Source organism: Diabrotica undecimpunctata, chromosome 1 (assembly GCF_040954645.1).
Source record: "Diabrotica undecimpunctata isolate CICGRU chromosome 1, icDiaUnde3, whole genome shotgun sequence".
NCBI lineage: Eukaryota > Metazoa > Arthropoda > Insecta > Coleoptera > Chrysomelidae > Diabrotica > Diabrotica undecimpunctata.
In genome coordinates this window covers 204593181-204611628 of record NC_092803.1, presented here as the reverse complement: position 1 = coordinate 204611628, position 18448 = coordinate 204593181, and the positions used below count along the sequence as shown (strand labels likewise).

The following is an 18448-nucleotide window of genomic DNA, read 5'->3' as shown; positions in this document are numbered from 1 at the left end:
AATATACCAAAAAAAAGGACTAGCGTAAATGGCAATTAAATCTGCAGTGGAAGTAACAATAGAGAAAGAAAATAAGAAAAACATCGAGATAGGAAGTTGTACGAGGAGTGCTTTTTAATCAACGGGACAATTAGGAAAACGGAGCACCTAGCAAACAACAGGATATGCAGATGATATGGTTTTAGTAAAAAGATTGAGATACTACTACAAATAAAATGTTTACTTTGGATGGTGAAATGATCATGAAAAGTGGTAATTTTAGTTATCTATGATCGGCACTAGAGAGTCATAGGAAAATAGAAGGAGATGCATGCAGTAGAGCTGGAGTGAGATGGATGAAATGGAAGGAAGCAAGTGGTGTGTTGTCTGACAGCAATATTCGAACGGAAAATTCTATAAGAGACCAGCTATGATGTACAGAGCTGAATGTTATGGTATTAAAAAGAAAGAGGAACAAATAATCCATGTGGCGAAAATATGAATGTTTAAGTGGACGAGTGTTAGATTGACCGACACACAAATGAAGAAGTATTACGACGAATAAACAAAAGGCGAGAAAATTGGAATACTTGGGCCATCTAATTCGGGGACAAAAATACATATTCGTATAAAACATAATGCAAGAAAAGATTGAGGGACAAAGGAATATGAGCTGCAGAATGACGAACTGGATGAAAAATCTCAGAGAATGTTTTGGTTACGCCAGAAACGAACTGTTTAGAACAGCTGTAAACAAAATGCATCAGTCTCAGAACACAAGAATCATGTAATCAGAGATGCAGAACCAATAATTTTACGAGCAGAAGTAGAGAAGACTCTCAACCAACTAAGAAACAAAATATCCCCATAAATCGATGGTATACCAGCTGAGACTGGATATGGATCACAGATGAATGGTCTGATAAGTAGTGCGAATCAACCTTTATCCCTATCCATAAAAAAGGATCATTAACCGTATGCAGCAATTAGAGAACCGTCCCCTTATTCCTCACGCAAGAAAAATCCTGCTACATATAATCAATGAACGACTAAAGAAATTTCTACTTCCAAAGATAGCCGCAGAACAATACGGATTCGTACCAGGAAAAGGAACGCGGGAGCAGATACTGAACACCAGACAGACAATAAAAAAAGCGAGAGAACACCATATACCAATGGTGCTCTGTTTCGTAGATTACACAAAGGCTTTTGATTCAATAAGATAAAATCCCTTCTAGAGTATAAAGGAAAATATGTGAGTACCTAACCACATCGTAAACCTAATAAGAAATCTGTATGATAAAAAACTCAACCAAAGTTAAAATACATGAAATATAGTCAGATGCATTCAAAACAAAGAAAGGAGCTAGACAGAACTGCATACTATCGCCAATATTATACAACATACAACATATATTCTGAATATATAATGAGAAAAGTACTAAACGAAATGTATGGAGGAATTACTACTACTACTGCGAAACGCAGATGACACATTTACACTAGTAGCGAATAAAGACGAAATGATTACCATCACTGGACGGCTAAGCCGGAGAAGCGAAGAATTCAGACTTCAGATCAACACCCGAAAAACAAAAATAATGATCGTAGACTATTAAAAAAAGTAAATCGAGCTTACCTAAATTACTTCGGCTACATAGAAGAACGAGGACCATGGAACGATTGGTAGTAGTAGAAAAAGTAGAGGACCGAAGACCAAGAGGAAGATCTCCAACACGACGAATCCAATCGATGTCTCCAAATGAAGACTCTGGTGGGAAAATCCCTACACGAAGCCATCTATATAGCACAGGATCGCTAACAATATTTAGAGTGTCTCCAAGCCCTGATAAGGGAACAAGGAATGAGAAGAGGAGTAACAAATGAGTGGAGTGAAAAAAAAGAGGATAAATTGGTATATAAGGGACAGTCTAGGATTGGCACCAATTGATGCCATAATGAATAAAATATATAGAATAGGAAAAATTCATCAAAGAAATATTAAAATATAAACCAACAGGAAAAAGTTAATTACTCGCCATACAAAAGAACAGAAAGCAGAGAAAATGTGAAGTTATCCCCCGCTGAAATCGGATGAAGATTTTAAAGAGACACATCTCTTAAATAAATGTCTAGAAGTGTCAGGCCAGAGGGCGGTATATATCTGCCATATTTGACTGATCTAGTACCGCGTGATTTTTATCGGAAAAATCTTAGAAGCCGTAAAGTACTTTCGATCCCTATTGGCTAAAGGTGGCGATAATAAACCACCAACACCAGAGGTGACGACAAACGAAGAAATAAATATTGAGGATGAAGAGATAAAAGGTGCATTGAGGGAATTAAAAAACAGAATTCCTTAAGAATAGAGATCAAGCATCCTAATACCTCTCTTCAAAAAGGGATTCGGATCATTAAATAAAATACTAAAATTAACAATCAAAGCGATAACAAAATAACTGAATGCAATTATAACACTAGCAGATGAACAACAAGGTTTTAAGTCGGGAAGACCATGCACCGACGCTATATTTATAATAATGCAAGTGCAAGAGAAATCATTAGAATACAACAAACAGCATAATCAAAACGATCGAAAATATCTATCAAATCAACAAAATAAAAATAAAAGTAGAAGAAAAACTAAATGACCCAATTAAAGCTGACCTTAATTATTATCCTATTTTAAAGCCTTGAAATAAATTTGATTAATTTTTCAAAAATATCTATTTTGAGAAGGATTTTCGGACTGGGAGTTGAAACGACTAATAAAAAATGTCCAATTAAATTTGTGATGAATTCCCAAAAAAAATTGAAATCGAAAAGTAAAAATTCCATAAGAAAACACCTTTAGAAACATATCTAATTATCAGCAGGAATTGTTATATAGATCAAATCTAAAAATAACTTTTCCAAAACGCGGTTAAAAATCCTGTGAATGTTTCCTCTTAAATTAAAAAGGTATTGCTAGACAAACAATACTTAAAAATCAAAAATTAATATTTTTAATTATTCCGTTAATTTTTTTCACACCCCGTATAAACGTCTATAACATCACATAAAAATAAAATTAATCTAACAGCGAAAGTAATTCCTAATTAAATTAATTCGCGGAGACATCCTGTATAACAGTTCACTTTCCCTTTCGATCAGCTGGAGGTAATAATATTCTCAAATATACATATCCGGCGATGTTGCCCGCCCGTCAAAAATTCCGAGGCGCCGTTGAAATACACCGCGCGGCAACAAAATAATGTAAATGACCTTATTAACGGCGACGTTGTCGCGCGTTTCACAATTTCTAGATTCCGAAGAAAATATATTTTCCATTGGAACGAATTGCCGCGGGATAAAAAAAAGAAAATTGGCGACGTTGCCATAATTAGGTAATTAACAATTTTTATGAAAAGTAGTAACTTTAATATTTAGATGGATCGTTAAAGAAACATTCTGAATGATAACTTTGTCTTAATATACTTTTTAGGTTAACTATACCTACTTTTTCCATTTGATCAAATTCCCATCGGATAAATGTAGCTATCGTCAAGCTGTCAAAATCTATACTGAACGTCAAAATGAGTTCTTTTTTCTGTCAAACTGTTTATTTTGTTTGCTTTTTTACTCTTGATTAATTTTTTTTTCTTATTAATACGTTAATCATAATCAATAAATTTTTTTAAGGATATCGTATTATCTTGTAAGTAATGCAATTGAAATTTTAACAATTTGAATCTTATTTTCTTTTGTTCTTTACCATATTCTAGATGACTACTTATATTTCCTTTTCAACTATTACTATTCCATATTTTACCTATTATAATTTCTTTGAATGTATGTTTTAACTGTAGAGAAAAAACTTACGATCAGAGATTCCATAAACAGACATTCCATACGTGTTGCACACTATATTTCTGCTACGACAAACATTTCTTGTTCTCTTCTTCCATTTTTCTATATATTGCTTAAATTTATTTTGGATATTTATTATTTATATATTTAATAAACTTTAGATATTTATTTTTAATTTTTTGAGAAGAACTGTTTTGTTTTTTCCTTAAAGTTTTCAATTTTAAAATAAATAACACTAGTTAGTTGTGCTGTTTATTTTTAATTATTGTAGGATCCTAGGATATTTAAGGATAGAAGTTGGGAAGAAAGGCGAGGATAGTTTTGTTCATTTTAAGATTTTATATTTTTTCATTGTATGTTTTATGTTCGGGTGTTAAAGTTTATATTATATATAGTTTATGTTATAGAGATATAAATATTTGATATGAATCAATCTAAGCTTTGGAATAATATACTGTTTCCTGAGGGGTCGTCTTCTCTTTCGAAGTTTGACAATATTATTATAATTATTTGTATTTTTTACTTCTGCTCTAAAAATGTAATTATTTTCATAATTTTGTTCCCTACTTTACGTAGCCAAATCACTATAGTGTTTGCATCTTTAATTCCTTACTGCTTTTGTTTCTTTTGAAACAGTCGTTTCTTCGATACTATATAATGTACTACAGATACTAAATATATAACATCAAGAACGGCGTATTTTTTTAGCTAGTTACTTAGAATTTTGTTCAAAGGAATTGTTTCATTTCTATAAATTAATTAGGTGCAATAATTGCAATTCTTGCGAGTTTCATTGAGATGTTTTATTAAAGATCTTTTGGTTGGTAATATTGAATTCAACATTATTATTTGAAATTCACCACAGACATGAGCATTAATTAATTATATATATATATATATATATATATATATATATATATATATATATATATATATATATATATATATATATATATATATATATATATACATAACATTGAGTTTGGGAAGGTTAGAGTCAATAAAAGGGCTTTAGAAGTCTATTTTTAATTGGTCGAGCATTCACATGGGTTTACATTCCCTTTTAAGAGCTACAAGAAAAACTTACTACTTTTCCCGACTACATCTTACAAATTAATCGTCAGAAAGATTTGAATTTTGACCAAGGTCGATATAAATAAATTATCCATAACAACTAAAAGTCAACGTTATGTCAACGAAAACAAGACTAGAGCGAAAAACAGCTTAAAGTGGGGGTTATTTTCGGCGACTTAAAAAATAAGTTGTTTCATATTTTAATTGAAATATGAAACAACTTATTTTTCGTATGGTATGGTAAGACGTATGGTCTTCAACAATGAAGACCATACGTCTTCATTGGCCGATCACTTTTTTTGCCAACGTCTTGACTGAAATCAAAGTTAAAAACTATTGGCAAGAAATTCTGTCAGATGAAGAATCGGATGAGATTGGCGACACGTATCTTTCGGAAGAGTATCAACCAACTAATTCCAGAGATACCAATCAACAGAATAAAAAAAGAAAACGTGTGGCGGAAATACCGAACCATTGGAACGAGATGTATCGGCGTCCACCAGTAAAGAAAAGGAATATACGAATTTCGGAGAACATACTATAGAATCTGTCATTGCCCAACATTCTGAAGTCTCCGAACAGGAAATTTTAGAAGAACCAATAGTATCCAATGCAATGAATGAAGCTATTGTTTGGGTGCCGGTAAACAGTGAAAATTTACAGAAATTTACATTTGAGGTATATAATTCTGCAGGTTTTCAAACACAATATACGAAAACTTCTACAACAAATCGCCCTTTCAATTCTACGAATATTTTGAAGACGATGGTATTTGATCCATGATGGTAAGTATCTATTTATTTTGTTCAACTGATTTCGATTTTTTTTTTTAATTTTTGGGTCGAAGAATGCCCTGTTATGCCCTACAGTGTCAGGAAAGAAATCAGAAGAAAAGCGTACGTATTACCGCGTGGCACAACACTAATGTAGCCGAAATAAAACGATTACCGGGTATAGATATATGGATGGAATTATGTCATTTTCCATCTTTTCATTCGTACTGGTCAAAAAATTATCTTTATGTGAATAATATCAAAAAAGTAATATCAAGGAATCGCTTCCAGTTAATGTGGATTCAATTCAATAATTCAATAACAACAGATCACTGTTTGCAGATGATCGGTTAGCAGACTGAAGGATAAATTCAAGGCTACCATCGTTCCAAAGGAAAACGTGTGCATTGACGAAACTTTGGTGTCTTTTAGGGCGACTAAAATTCTAGCAGTATATTACCAACAAGAGGTACAAATTTGGGACAAAATTATTCAAATTATGCCTGGAAGGTGGTTATACCTACCATTTTAACGTATATTGTGGAAAAGAATATGCTGAAGGTGATAGAACAGCACTTATAAATGCCTGTGTCGCGCATCAAAGTATTGCCAAAGAAAGCATGACGATTACCAAATTCAAGGAAGAGGTATTTCGGGGTCTATTAGGACAGAAGCACAGGCAAAGTATGATTTTTAGACCATCTGGCCTGCTCGATATGTCCCCGTGTATTTTAAATGAGTTCGAGAAGTCGCTGTTTAGCTACACAGCATTTTCTGACGACCTAGCACGTGAGTCTACGTCGGCATCACGCGGCCCGTATATAACTTTTATGTGTGAGTCCATGTTGGTCTCTCATGGCACTTAACTTGTTAACTGTTACAATTTAAATATTTCTTACGAAATAATAGTAAAAGATCAATAACTTTTATGGAAAAAACATATTTATTTATTTTTTCGATATTTCCGCGAAGTGAATTTTATTATTGGTTATGGAAGGTTCTTTTTTTTAAGATTTTGTTTTTTCGCCATCTTTTTAGTGATCCTACTTACAAGCGCGTGATCAAAGTTATTATATGTCGTATTTTCGAATTCATTCGAGCATATTTCGAACATACGAAATTATAAGAAATTCGCTCGAAATTCAGTTTTTTGTATTTTCGAATAGTGCGTGTACGAATTTTTTCGTATACGGTGACTCGAATGGGTCTGAACCATTCGAATTTCGATGCTAGTATACGATCAAAGTAATTCTTGTCATTTCAATTGTCACTGGGCCCGTGTACGTCAGATATTTCAGCTGATAGTTTTTAATCGTTGTTTTAAGGTATGGTCCTAAAGTTTTGGGAAAAATTTCACCTGGTCTGATTGAGAAGCAAAATGCATTTAACAAAGAAGGCCATGGAATTGAAATGTCATCAGTTATTGACATTTAATAAACAAAGCAGAATATTTTGGTTTGTGCTCTGCAAAATGTCTTATAAAATTGATATTCGTCGAGGTGTTTATAATATGATTGGGCGAATGTCGAAACGAGATATTGTTAATATTTATCGAGATCAAAACATAAGCAAATTGACAATTTATCGCACAATCAGAGAATGTGAAGAAGGGATACCATGTGTTAACTTGCGTAAAAGTGGCCGACCGCGGATTTTGAACCATATAAGAGAGGCAAGACTGATTGAAGCAAATTCTTCTCATATGTATAACATTTCGAAGGACGTTCAAAAATACACATTCAGATTCGTATACGAAATTTTTCAATCGAGTTAACTCGATATTAAAAAAAAACAGTTATTAGCTTATAAATTATTGCAAAAATAAGGGTTCTTTGCAATTATCTCGGTAAATTGTTCATGTATTGTAATTTAGAAAAATCTTTTGAAAATAAAAAGAAACGTTTTATAGACAAAAATGATTTTTTCACTTTTTATGATTGTTTAAACAAAAACCAAGCAAAATCAGCTAACCGTCTTCAAAGATTTGTCATTAGCTATCCCTCATATACCTTTTAGAACCTTTATAAGATTTTTACTCGAAATTGATGATTTTTTCACTATAGACTGGAGTAAAAGGGGATGTAATAACTGATGTATAAAGATACATTACTTCATTGGACCAATTACATCCAACAACTATTTAATCATGAAAGAGAAGAACTATCATTAGTAATGACAGAGGTTACCGAACTACCAATATTACGAGAAGATACTACAAAACTACTGGACCAGATGGCGTATCCATCGAATTATTAAAACTCATTGATGAAAATTTTGTCCATGTAATGGTTCAATTCTTTAATTTAATATATCAGACTGCCATCTCCTTCACAATTGCTGCAATTGGACCCTTAATGACATAATTTGGATTTAGAAATGTTGTGACCATAAGAGAAGCTTTGTTCGGTTTGAATATGCTGGCAAACAGATGCAAGGACATAAATCAGGGCATGTACTTATATTTTGTAGGTCAGCAGTTTCCAGTCTTTCGATATTTATTGTGTTTTTATAATTTTGTTAATTAATGCTGCTAGTTATTACTGACAGACAGAAGAAACAACTAAAGGCATCATACTAGAAGAATACAAACTTCTTTATGTTCCTTTAAAAACTTAATTTTTCTCATTAACTATTTTTTATATTTTATAACTATTTGTAACATTCGTATTCTTAAAATCTGGCTCAAATAAAAAGCATGATACGTAAATTTTCTTTCAACGAAAACTGTGGCGCCTAGCTTGAAGAGCACGATAAAAAAAATTTCAAATGTCTTGATACGCTGCAGGTTTGTCGTAATAAATATATCCAGTTAAAAGGAGGATATGGTGAATAATAAAATACTAGCAGTTCTCCAATAGGGTAAGACTGTTTCAATATACCCCGTATATATTTACTAATTGGTTTGTTTTTTCCTATCCACAGATTCAAAGTCAAAATATTTTTTTAAAAAACAAAATATAAGTTTACTGTTAAATATTCTCACATTAATGAAAGTACTTTAAATTTACATTTAATAAATCGTCCTAAATAATTTTCTCGTTTTGATTAAGTATTTAATTCTTAATGGAATCATTACTTCCAGGAAAACATACACATCCTATACATAAATATATAATTATACTTTCCCTTGAATGTCATAAATTATTCCATTGCTAAATTACGTGCCGTTGTTGCCACCCGCTCGAAAAATATATCGTTCTTTCCAGGGGACAAAACGACTAACGCGATCTATCGCGTGGTTGCCATTCATTTCTAAATTTCGAAGTGTAGCCGTTTTACGACGTTTTGGTTTTCCCATTGGATATAATTTGGCCGGTGTTGTCGCGTCTATGATAAATCTGGAACTGGTGGATTTCACTAATAAAAGTACAGGGTGATCCATAAGTGTAAGTATTGTAATAACGGAAAATATTGATTTTTTTTATTATGATTTTTTAACATTAGCGATTTAGGATGAAGAACATGCTGATACGAACAAAATTGACTTTGTTATTTCTTTTTATTATAAACAATCGTTAAAGTTATTACTGTGACTGTAGGGTCAAAGTCACATTATGAACTGAGTTTAATTGTGACCTTCCTTTCTTGCTTTCTCTAATCGTTTCTCAGTAATTAGTGCGACTCACGCGGTCCTATTCCTCCCAGAAAGTTAAGTACTAAAATATTCTTTGCTCTATCACACATGTTCCAGCTGTGGAATTCTTTAGTGCGTAGCAGTATGAAATTATGTTTAAAAAGTATTAAATTTTTTTTCGCAAATGTTGCACTAATTTTAATAAAAAAATAATGTGGCTACCTACATAATCTATTCAGGTATAAAATATCATTAATAATCAAGTAAATTTATTAGAAATAGAAATCTTTTGTACTATTAAAAACAAAAGAGCAAAATTAAACAAACTTTTGCAACATGACAAAATTTTTTGTGAGATTTTACTCTTGTGAGACTTAAGCATCATTTACCCGTGCATTTGAACACTATAACGTTAAATGTACATGACGCTCTTGTACATGTATATTCCTCTGTCAACTGTCCATTAATGCAAATGAATGCTGTATCAAGTATCAATTCTTTCATGGGGAGTGTAGAACTCTAAATCAACAGACAAATAAAATATAAGTGGCTCTACCAGCGTACACCAAAGACGCACTGGTTTTTTTTTTCTCGCCGGGTAAAAGTATAAACTTTTAAGAATTTTTATAAACAATTAAAAGTATTTCGAAAACGAATTGACCGATCGGATCTTGGGAAGTATCATTCAATTTGTAATTAAAATACCTACAATATAATAATTTTTGCATAAAAAAGAAATTTTACAAAAGATTTTCAAAAAGTAAAAATGGCAAAAAATGTTTGTACCTTATTAATTTTGCATAAACTATTGTGTCAAATTTAATATAGCATAGCTCAAATTAAAGCTTTTTACAATTTCTATTTTTAATGGGAATAAGTCACAATTTAAGTTAAAAATAAGTTTATTTTTGACGTTTCGATTATCGGAAACTCGGAAATCGTTCTTCAAAATCTTCTTCTTTTGGCATCATAACCCTGGATGGGTCTTTTCCTGTCTGGCTATGTCCTTCCATTTAGATCTCTCTTGAGCCCTTGGGCCCGTCTTATATTCATGGTATTCAGGTCGTCTTCTACGTCATCCAACCATCTCGTCCTGGGCCTTCCTTTCTTTCGCCTTTCTACCGGCTTCCACTGTAACATCTTCTTTGTCGTTTTCGTGTCTTCTTATCGCTGAACATGTTCCAGCCATGACAGTCTTTGACTTTTTACAAATCTTACAATGTCATACCTTTCATTCAGCTCATTAACCTCGTCGTTTCTCCTGATTCTCCTTGTGTGTAGTCTTCTTCTTGCACCGGGCCATATACTTTTCTCAATTTCGATGTCATCAATATTTTATTAATTAGCATAGTATGTACAATTTCCACTGGAAATAGGTGCATTAATTTCTCTATTTCTTTTATTCTTCTAATTGATTTCTGTGCCCAGATATGTGAAGACACACGTTCAATAGTATAGTTGTCTATTGCTATATTTTGATGGTCACGTACTTAGTTTTTATTTCGTTTATTTTAAGTCCTATTTTTTTGTGCTTCAGGATCAATTTCCTTGAACGTTTCCATTAGTCGTGTCTTGCTTCTACTAATAATGGCGACATCGTCTGCATATGCAATAATTTTTACTGTTTTGGTGTTTATATGGCCGGTTACATTGGTTTTTCTGATGACTGCTTCAAGAACTAGGTTGAACAGCATGGTTGAAAGTGCGTCTCCCTGTCTCACCCACATGTTGATGTCAAACACGGGAGACAGTTCTCCATCTATTCTAACTGCGGCTTTTGAACCCTACCACGTCATTTTTATGAGGCTGATATATTTTTTGCTATACCTAGATTTTTTTTAGCAGCGTTTTGTCCCTTTTCACACTAGCAAAAGCTTGTTTAAAGTTTATATACATATTATATAGTTCTATGTCGTATTCACAGGCTTTCTCTGGTATTGTTTTAAGTATGAATATGTTGTCTGTAGTGGCTCTATTTGGTCTGAATCCATTTTGATAATCACCAATTATATTTTCGGAGTATTCTGACAATCTAGTGTAGATAATGCCAGAAAGGATTTTGAGAAAGGAGAAAGAAATGTAATTGGTTTGTTATTCTGGCATTCCCTCTTATATCCTTTTTTATATATTGGCTGTATAAAACCAACTGCCCATTCCTCCGGCATTTGCTCTTTATCTTTATCAGGTACTTTATCAGGTAATGAACTCTTCCCCACAGTTCGAGTCCTCCATATTTCAACAATATTGCCGTAACTCCGTCCGTTCCTGGCGCTTTACTGTTTTTTAGTTTCTTTATCATTTCAACTACTTCTTCATAACTCGGATTTTCAATGTGCTGCTCCGCCGTAAAATATATTATCTCCTTTTGATCATTTCCATTGTCTGCATTTAGGTTTTCCTCAAAGTATTCTTTCCATCTCATTATAATTTTTTGTTTCTCTGTTAGTAGTTCTCCGTCCTTGTCTTTATATTGTCAATTTTGGTCTAAATGGTTCTCAAAATACAAATCATTAACACATTTTGTTTCTTATTATTTGGTGAAAAATTCTTTTAATAATTAAAATGATATTGCCAATATTGCTGAGTTCACTAACATTCTATAACTATTCAAAATTCACTAACTAATGGTCAAAGTCATAAAAGAAAATAGTTACTTGCAAAATCGAAATACGTTAATTTAACAAAAAAAGCATTCAAAATTTATTTGTTGAGAAAACTTTCTATGTACATAAACATTAAATAATTTCGAATCATCCTGTATAATAAAATTTATTTCAACAAGGTTTTCTACTTTTAAAAAATATATAAACGATGTTTCAAAATATTATGTATTATTAATGAAACAATTACCAACAGGACAATTATTATTTAAAACCGCATATTGCCATTATCTTTATTTTTTTATTTGTTTCACGGCGCAATATCAACAAGCTTACGACCATTCATAAGTAAGATGAATGACCTTTCTTATTATCGAATCGATAGTAAACCCGACGTTGCCACGTTCGACAAAAAAAATAGGGAAACAGTGAGTCGCTTGGACGACGCTAAAACGGTTGCCGGTTCTCTCAGAAACTTGAGATCTTCCGAAAATATCTCACTCGCACGCGTTGCCAAGTCTCTAATAAAATCGGAAATGTTTAGAAAATAAATGGAAAAATCTAAAAATTGTTTTATATAGTAAACATGTGTTAAATAATTTATAGAGAAATGTATATTTGCGATAATTGTTACTTAGAGTATAATTTTTGCGATAATTGTTATTTAGAGTATTAGAGAGTAATGTGTTTGCTTTCGAATATTGCTGTTAGCTCATATATTTTGGAACTTAGTTCTTAAAATCATTTTATTTCGATTCAGAGATTTCACCATCTACGAGGTCTATTGCCCCTATATTGTTTATTAATATTCAACTCCGCCCTTTGAGTTTCAAGCTTCATTCTAATCAAAGTATTCTAGGTGTAAGCAGTATTTTGTACAATGTTTATAAATAAAATTTCCGTTACAATATTTTCTTGATTTATTTAGAGGGTATTCTGCTATAGTAAAAAATCTTATCTTCAGTATGATGCACATTTATTAAAATCAAAATGATAGCATAGAAATAATAAGTAACATACCTAGAGGCTTTTGTGGGTTTGGTGGTCAGTCGTTTATAGAAGAAGGTTGAGAAGACGTGGATCTTCGATTTTTGTTCGGAAGGTAAGTTGTCCACGAGATAGGTTAGGTAGAAATCTATTATCACATCGTTGAGAAACTGGTCTTGAGCCAAGCACATGTAATCCTCCGTGTTGATGGTTAAGCGGTAACGGCCCTCCGGCGGATAAGTCAACAACTGTTTTATCTCGGCGAAAGCGCTGGAAGAAAATAAAAACAAATCTTCAAATAAAACCATGTAAAGATAATTCATAATGTCGTGGACCTGACGTAATCATTTAGTGACGTCGATCTAAGAACGAAACAATGATATCGGGCATTGCTAAAAACATGCAGTTCTCTTCGGTGCGTTATCGTAGCGAGACAGAGACGAACCAGTTTTTGCGTTAGTGAAATAGCTTTATTGTTTTTTTTTTTGTGAACAATCGTTCCATTGATAACTTTGTATTTAACTTATTTCGTCTTAAAACAATACCAGCAGAAGTGGTTCTAATTTTTTTTAAACAATAATTGTTTTTAAACAAATTGTATAAATCAATTTCATCTGCTCGTGCTTGAATAAAAAAGGTTTATTTTAATTTTTCTCTAAAGTTGATCGTTTTCAACTTATAAACAATTTAAAACTGAAAAAAAAAAACGAAAAATGAGTATTTTTAAGGCTCAAAAACACACAATTATTTTTGAATTCACCAAACCTTGTTCTATCAGTTTTTGATACTTTAGATTGGGCTTATTTGATTTTAAAACATTGTTTTTAGTTGTTTGAGGAACTTATCACAACCTAAAAATGGATTTATACAAAACTGTTTAATAAATTAGGACCATTTTTTGTATGGGCGACATCTTAAACATTATTCTGCGGTATTTTATGAAAGTGATTACTTATGCAAATATGGGAGTAAGACAGGGAGATGCCCTATCAACCATGCTATTCAACCTAGTTCTTGAGGCAGTCATCAGAAAAACCAATATAACCGGCCATATAAACACCAAATCAGTACAAATTACTGCATATGCAGACGATGTAGCCATCATTAGTAGGAATAAGCCACGACTAATGGAAGTGTTCAAACAAATTGATCCTGAAGCAAAAAAAAAGAGGTTCCAAAATAAACGAAGCAAAAACGAAGTATATGACAGCCAAAAGAATAACTGACAATGAAAATAATATCACAATAGACAACTATACTATCGAACGAGTGGATGCCTTTACATATCTCGGCACAGAAATCAATCAGAATAACTCGGTAAGTAGCGAAATTAATGCACGTATTTCCAGCGGAAATCGTACATACTATGCTAATAAAAGATTGATGACATCGAAATTATTAGACAAAAGAACCAAAATGACTATCTACAGAACACTGATTAGACCCGTAGTATGGATGTGAAACTTGGGTAATGACGAAAAAAGATGAAGCCTAACTCAGGATATTCGAGAGAAAAATACTGAGGAAAGTATATGGCCCGGTACAAGAGGAAGATGGCACATGGAGAATCAGGAGAAACGACGAGGTTAATGAGTTAAATGAAGGTTATGACATTGTAAGATTTGTGAAAAGTCAAAGACTGTCATGGCTGGGACATGTGCAGAGACAAAACGATGCAAAAACAACAAAGAAAATGTTACAATGGAAGCCCATAGGAAGGCGAAAAAAAGGAAGGCCCAGAACGAGATGGTTGGATGACGTGGAAGACGACCTGAAAACAATGAACATAAGACAATGGAGAAGAAGGGCACAAGAGAGATCTGAATGGAAGGACATAGACAGACAGGCAAAGACCCATCCAGGGTTATGATGCCAAAAGAAGAAGAAGAAAGATTACTTATGCAAAAAATCTCATGGGAATATTTTTCATAAGGAATTCGAGGTTTTCGTCTCGTAAAAACATCTTTGGTGAATTTAAAACCAAAATCCTATTATTATTTTATCAAACATTGATTTGTTATTTATTTATTTGTCCTCTAGATTTTTTTCAGTTCTCAAAAGGTTTATTTATAAGCCAAATTAGTGCAATGTAAATATTTTACATTTTTACACAGCAATTCTTATAGGCAGGGAAAACGGGAAGTCGCAAATATTTATTACATCTTTCAATGTGAGATAAAATAAAAATGCGATGACTAACTCGAATATTTAAGATTAGAGAAACATAATAAATATGTCATGTTTATTGGAAATCTCGATAATGAGCACATGTAAATCCTACCTTGTCGCCTAATTTCCTATGAAATTAAAATGGTGCATGTTTTTAGGGTCCATTTATTTTTTCGGGCAAGCATATTTACGAGGTTTACGAGGTTCTGATACATTTCTAACCGGGTGAGAAAATATGTACACATATTGTTGATCTTTGACTTTGGGTTTGTATGAATGGCTGATGATGGAAAACAACCGTGAAACAGCGATAGTATTTCAAAACAACGAAACATATCAGATGAAATAGTTGACATTGCTCCAGGCAGATTTGCTGTGGAACATAAGGGGAAAAGAAGAGCGACGAGAATAGATCTTTACACCATAATAAAAATTTCCTATTCGCAACTTTAATAATAGAGTTAACTGACTTACCCAAAACCGGGAGTTGGCCGGGCCACATCCTTAGGACAGGTCTTAATCAAAATGTCATTGGCCTCCTTGATGTTCAACTCCTCGAAAATACTAGGAGGGTGGCTGTAAATCGTTTGAAACGCGTTCCTATTATCTTCCGAAAGATCATCCGGCAATAAAGTCAGTCGACGATGAACCTCGTCTTCCAGGGATAATGGATCGTAGTAGTAGTCGCTGTCCGTCATCATATCCAGCACTGTCCGTACTTGGGAGGCTGCAGACGGATTCAGATAGTAGAAGATCACGGGCAAGGAACTGTTGAAGCTGACCAATACTTTGACGGTGTCGCATTTTCCGAACGTTATTGTTTTTACGCCTTTTTCCTTGTGTGGATGCGGAACCTTTATGGTTACCGCTTCCGAATCTATTACGATCTGAAAACAAAATGACACGGTGTTATTTCTAACAAGTATCATATAAATTAACTGAAATACTAAGTAAATACTAGTGCCACTTACATCTTCTAAAGGAATACATCTGTATGAGCCAATGCGAACGGTCCTGCATTTGACTTTTGTCCGGACGATTTCTTTTTCAGCTATCGATTTGGTCGGACCTGTAAAAAATAAGATACAAAAGTATTTACTAACCGGTTTGATTAAAAATAAGTGTGATTAACGTTGCAAATAAACAAAGATATACATACCATCATTTTTTGATAAATGTCTTTGAATGTCTGCCAGTGAAGGTTCCTTAGATTTCGGACTGATAGTTACAGAATTGCCCAGTTTCTGCAAAAGATTTTCACTCTGTAACAAGCAAAATACATGTAGCATACTGAGCTGAAACGTGGATACTCACACACAATGACTTACAAGAATTTCTTAAGTGGTTCACGTGAAAGGTTCTAAGAAGAATATCCAGAGGACTAAAAGAGCAGAGTTTGTGTCATAGACGATACAACTTTAGAGTTATATATAAGCTTCGGGAAAGCTGACGTTATGAAATTCATTATGGTAGCACGCCTCAGATGGATTGGGCATGTAATGGTGAGAAAAATATTCGACTGAAGAGGACCAGTGGGACGACATACTAGAGGTAGACTGAAATTTAGGTACCTGGACAACTTAAAAAGACAGAGAAGGGTTGCTAAAGATAGGACAGAATGAGGAAATATTCTAAAGACAGTTTTAACTCATAAAGAGCTGTAGTGCCTGTGATGATAACAAGCAAAATTCACCAATAATAAATACTGGAAAAAACTACAACAAAATGACTAAAGACTAAACGTTAATGTTTCTCCTCCTTATCACGCACCATATAAAGCCAGTTGCACAGCAAATTCTAAATAAAGACTCATGAATATGAGAATATGAGTAATGAAGAATATGAACTATTTTAGACCACATGGACAACACTTATTAATACACTAATATTATATTAAACAAGGGGCACTACTAACACTATCAATAATATACTGGAAACTTACAAGTTTGGGAGATTCTTCTTCTTCCTCATCGGAGCTAATGACGTGAACGCTGTCTTCGAGTGTTTTAGATCTGGTCGCTTTCCTCTTTTGGGGAGACGGAACTTTTGGTGCAGCGACCGCTGAAACAACATAAAAATACATTAAAAAAAGAAACACCACCTTCACAACTAAGTATAATCTAAGAATGATCCCAATAATACTTAAGGCGATATTAATACATGTGTTCTTTACATCTAGAAAGCAAGATATTGAAACAGTGACCCACATAGCAGTGTAATTTTATTTCATTCTTGATGTTTTGGTCTGTATTATCAGGTAAGATATACTACTATACATCTTTGTTTGTAAAAACTTGGCACTTTAATGTAAGGGTTTATTTATAAATAAAATTCTTCTATATATTTATAATTCTTATTTCTCCGCAGCTGTTCCCTTTTCAGGGGTCGCTATTCCTTACTCTTCTTTGCCACTCATTTCTGTTCATTGTATCTTCTCCACTTAAACCTTTCTCTCACAAGTTCTCTAGCACATAGTCCTTTCATCTTGTCTTCAGCTTTCCTCTACCTTTTACCCTCAACTTACTTACTTTACCTGTCCAGTACAAACAATTAATTCTTGTCCATCCTAAACTGAGCGCTCCTAAATTACCACGTCAGTTGTGAGCAAGGTTTCTCTGACTCGTTAGACAATTGAGAGTTCTCCACATAGGATAAGGAAGCTGGGGCTACCAGACAAAGAGATAAAAGTTCCTCTCGAGGATTTAGATGGCGAGCAATAGCTTCTTTCCATATGGCAAGACAATTTTTTTTAGTGTATCTTGCAGATGTGTTAATCTGACCAGAAAGCTTTTTCTAGATTTAAGTCTTCATGCAGTAGGCTTGTGGAATGGATGTCATGGATTTAGAGCATATATGTATATATGTCCTAGTATCTATTGGTATGAGTTGCTTGTTTGTGTTAATTTTACATATATAGTGTAGGTGCTATCCACTCTCTATCTACTATTCTTTCTCTATTGGAAAATAATCTGTTCTACAGGAAGACATGGATAAGACAAGTGAGTTTACTGTCTATTGTAACAAAGTAGCTTTTGGAGAAATCTACTGTGATTTATGGTGTCAAACAGAAGTGAGATCTACAAATATCGCCCCGGATACCTGTACCTAGTACCCATCTTTGGTGTGCTGTATAAGATTTTGTGATGTACATGATCTTCTCAGTCTAAAGCCACTTTGTTTTATGAGTTTTTCCTCTATTCTGGATGAAATTCAATTAAAGATCATATATGGATATTTTGAATAAGTCTCAGAGCAAAGATACTGGTAGATATTTCTCTAAAAGTTTAACAGCTCTATGCTTCATCCCACATACTTCTTATTTCAATGCCTGACGTGCACAAACCATTACAGTCTTTGTTCTTGGATCTTTTTTGAGACTAACCACCCCAATTCTTTCTGTAATCACATCGTTTCTGATCTTGTCCATTCTAGTTTTACACAAC

At 33.2% G+C, this 18448-nt stretch overlaps 1 protein-coding gene across 1 annotated transcript in view; it reads right to left on the bottom strand.

The window, feature by feature from the left end:
- velo (sentrin-specific protease 6 veloren) overlaps nucleotides 1–18448 on the bottom strand; it is a 50613-nt gene that overhangs the window by 10174 nt on the left and 21991 nt on the right. The window contains exons 12-16 of the mRNA XM_072521036.1: nucleotides 16948–17066; nucleotides 16165–16267; nucleotides 15977–16074; nucleotides 15480–15892; nucleotides 12870–13106 (exon numbers count right to left, since the gene is read on the bottom strand). Coding sequence (XP_072377137.1) covers nucleotides 12870–13106; nucleotides 15480–15892; nucleotides 15977–16074; nucleotides 16165–16267; nucleotides 16948–17066 — 970 coding nt within the window. The remainder of the gene's footprint in view (nucleotides 1–12869; nucleotides 13107–15479; nucleotides 15893–15976; nucleotides 16075–16164; nucleotides 16268–16947; nucleotides 17067–18448) is intronic.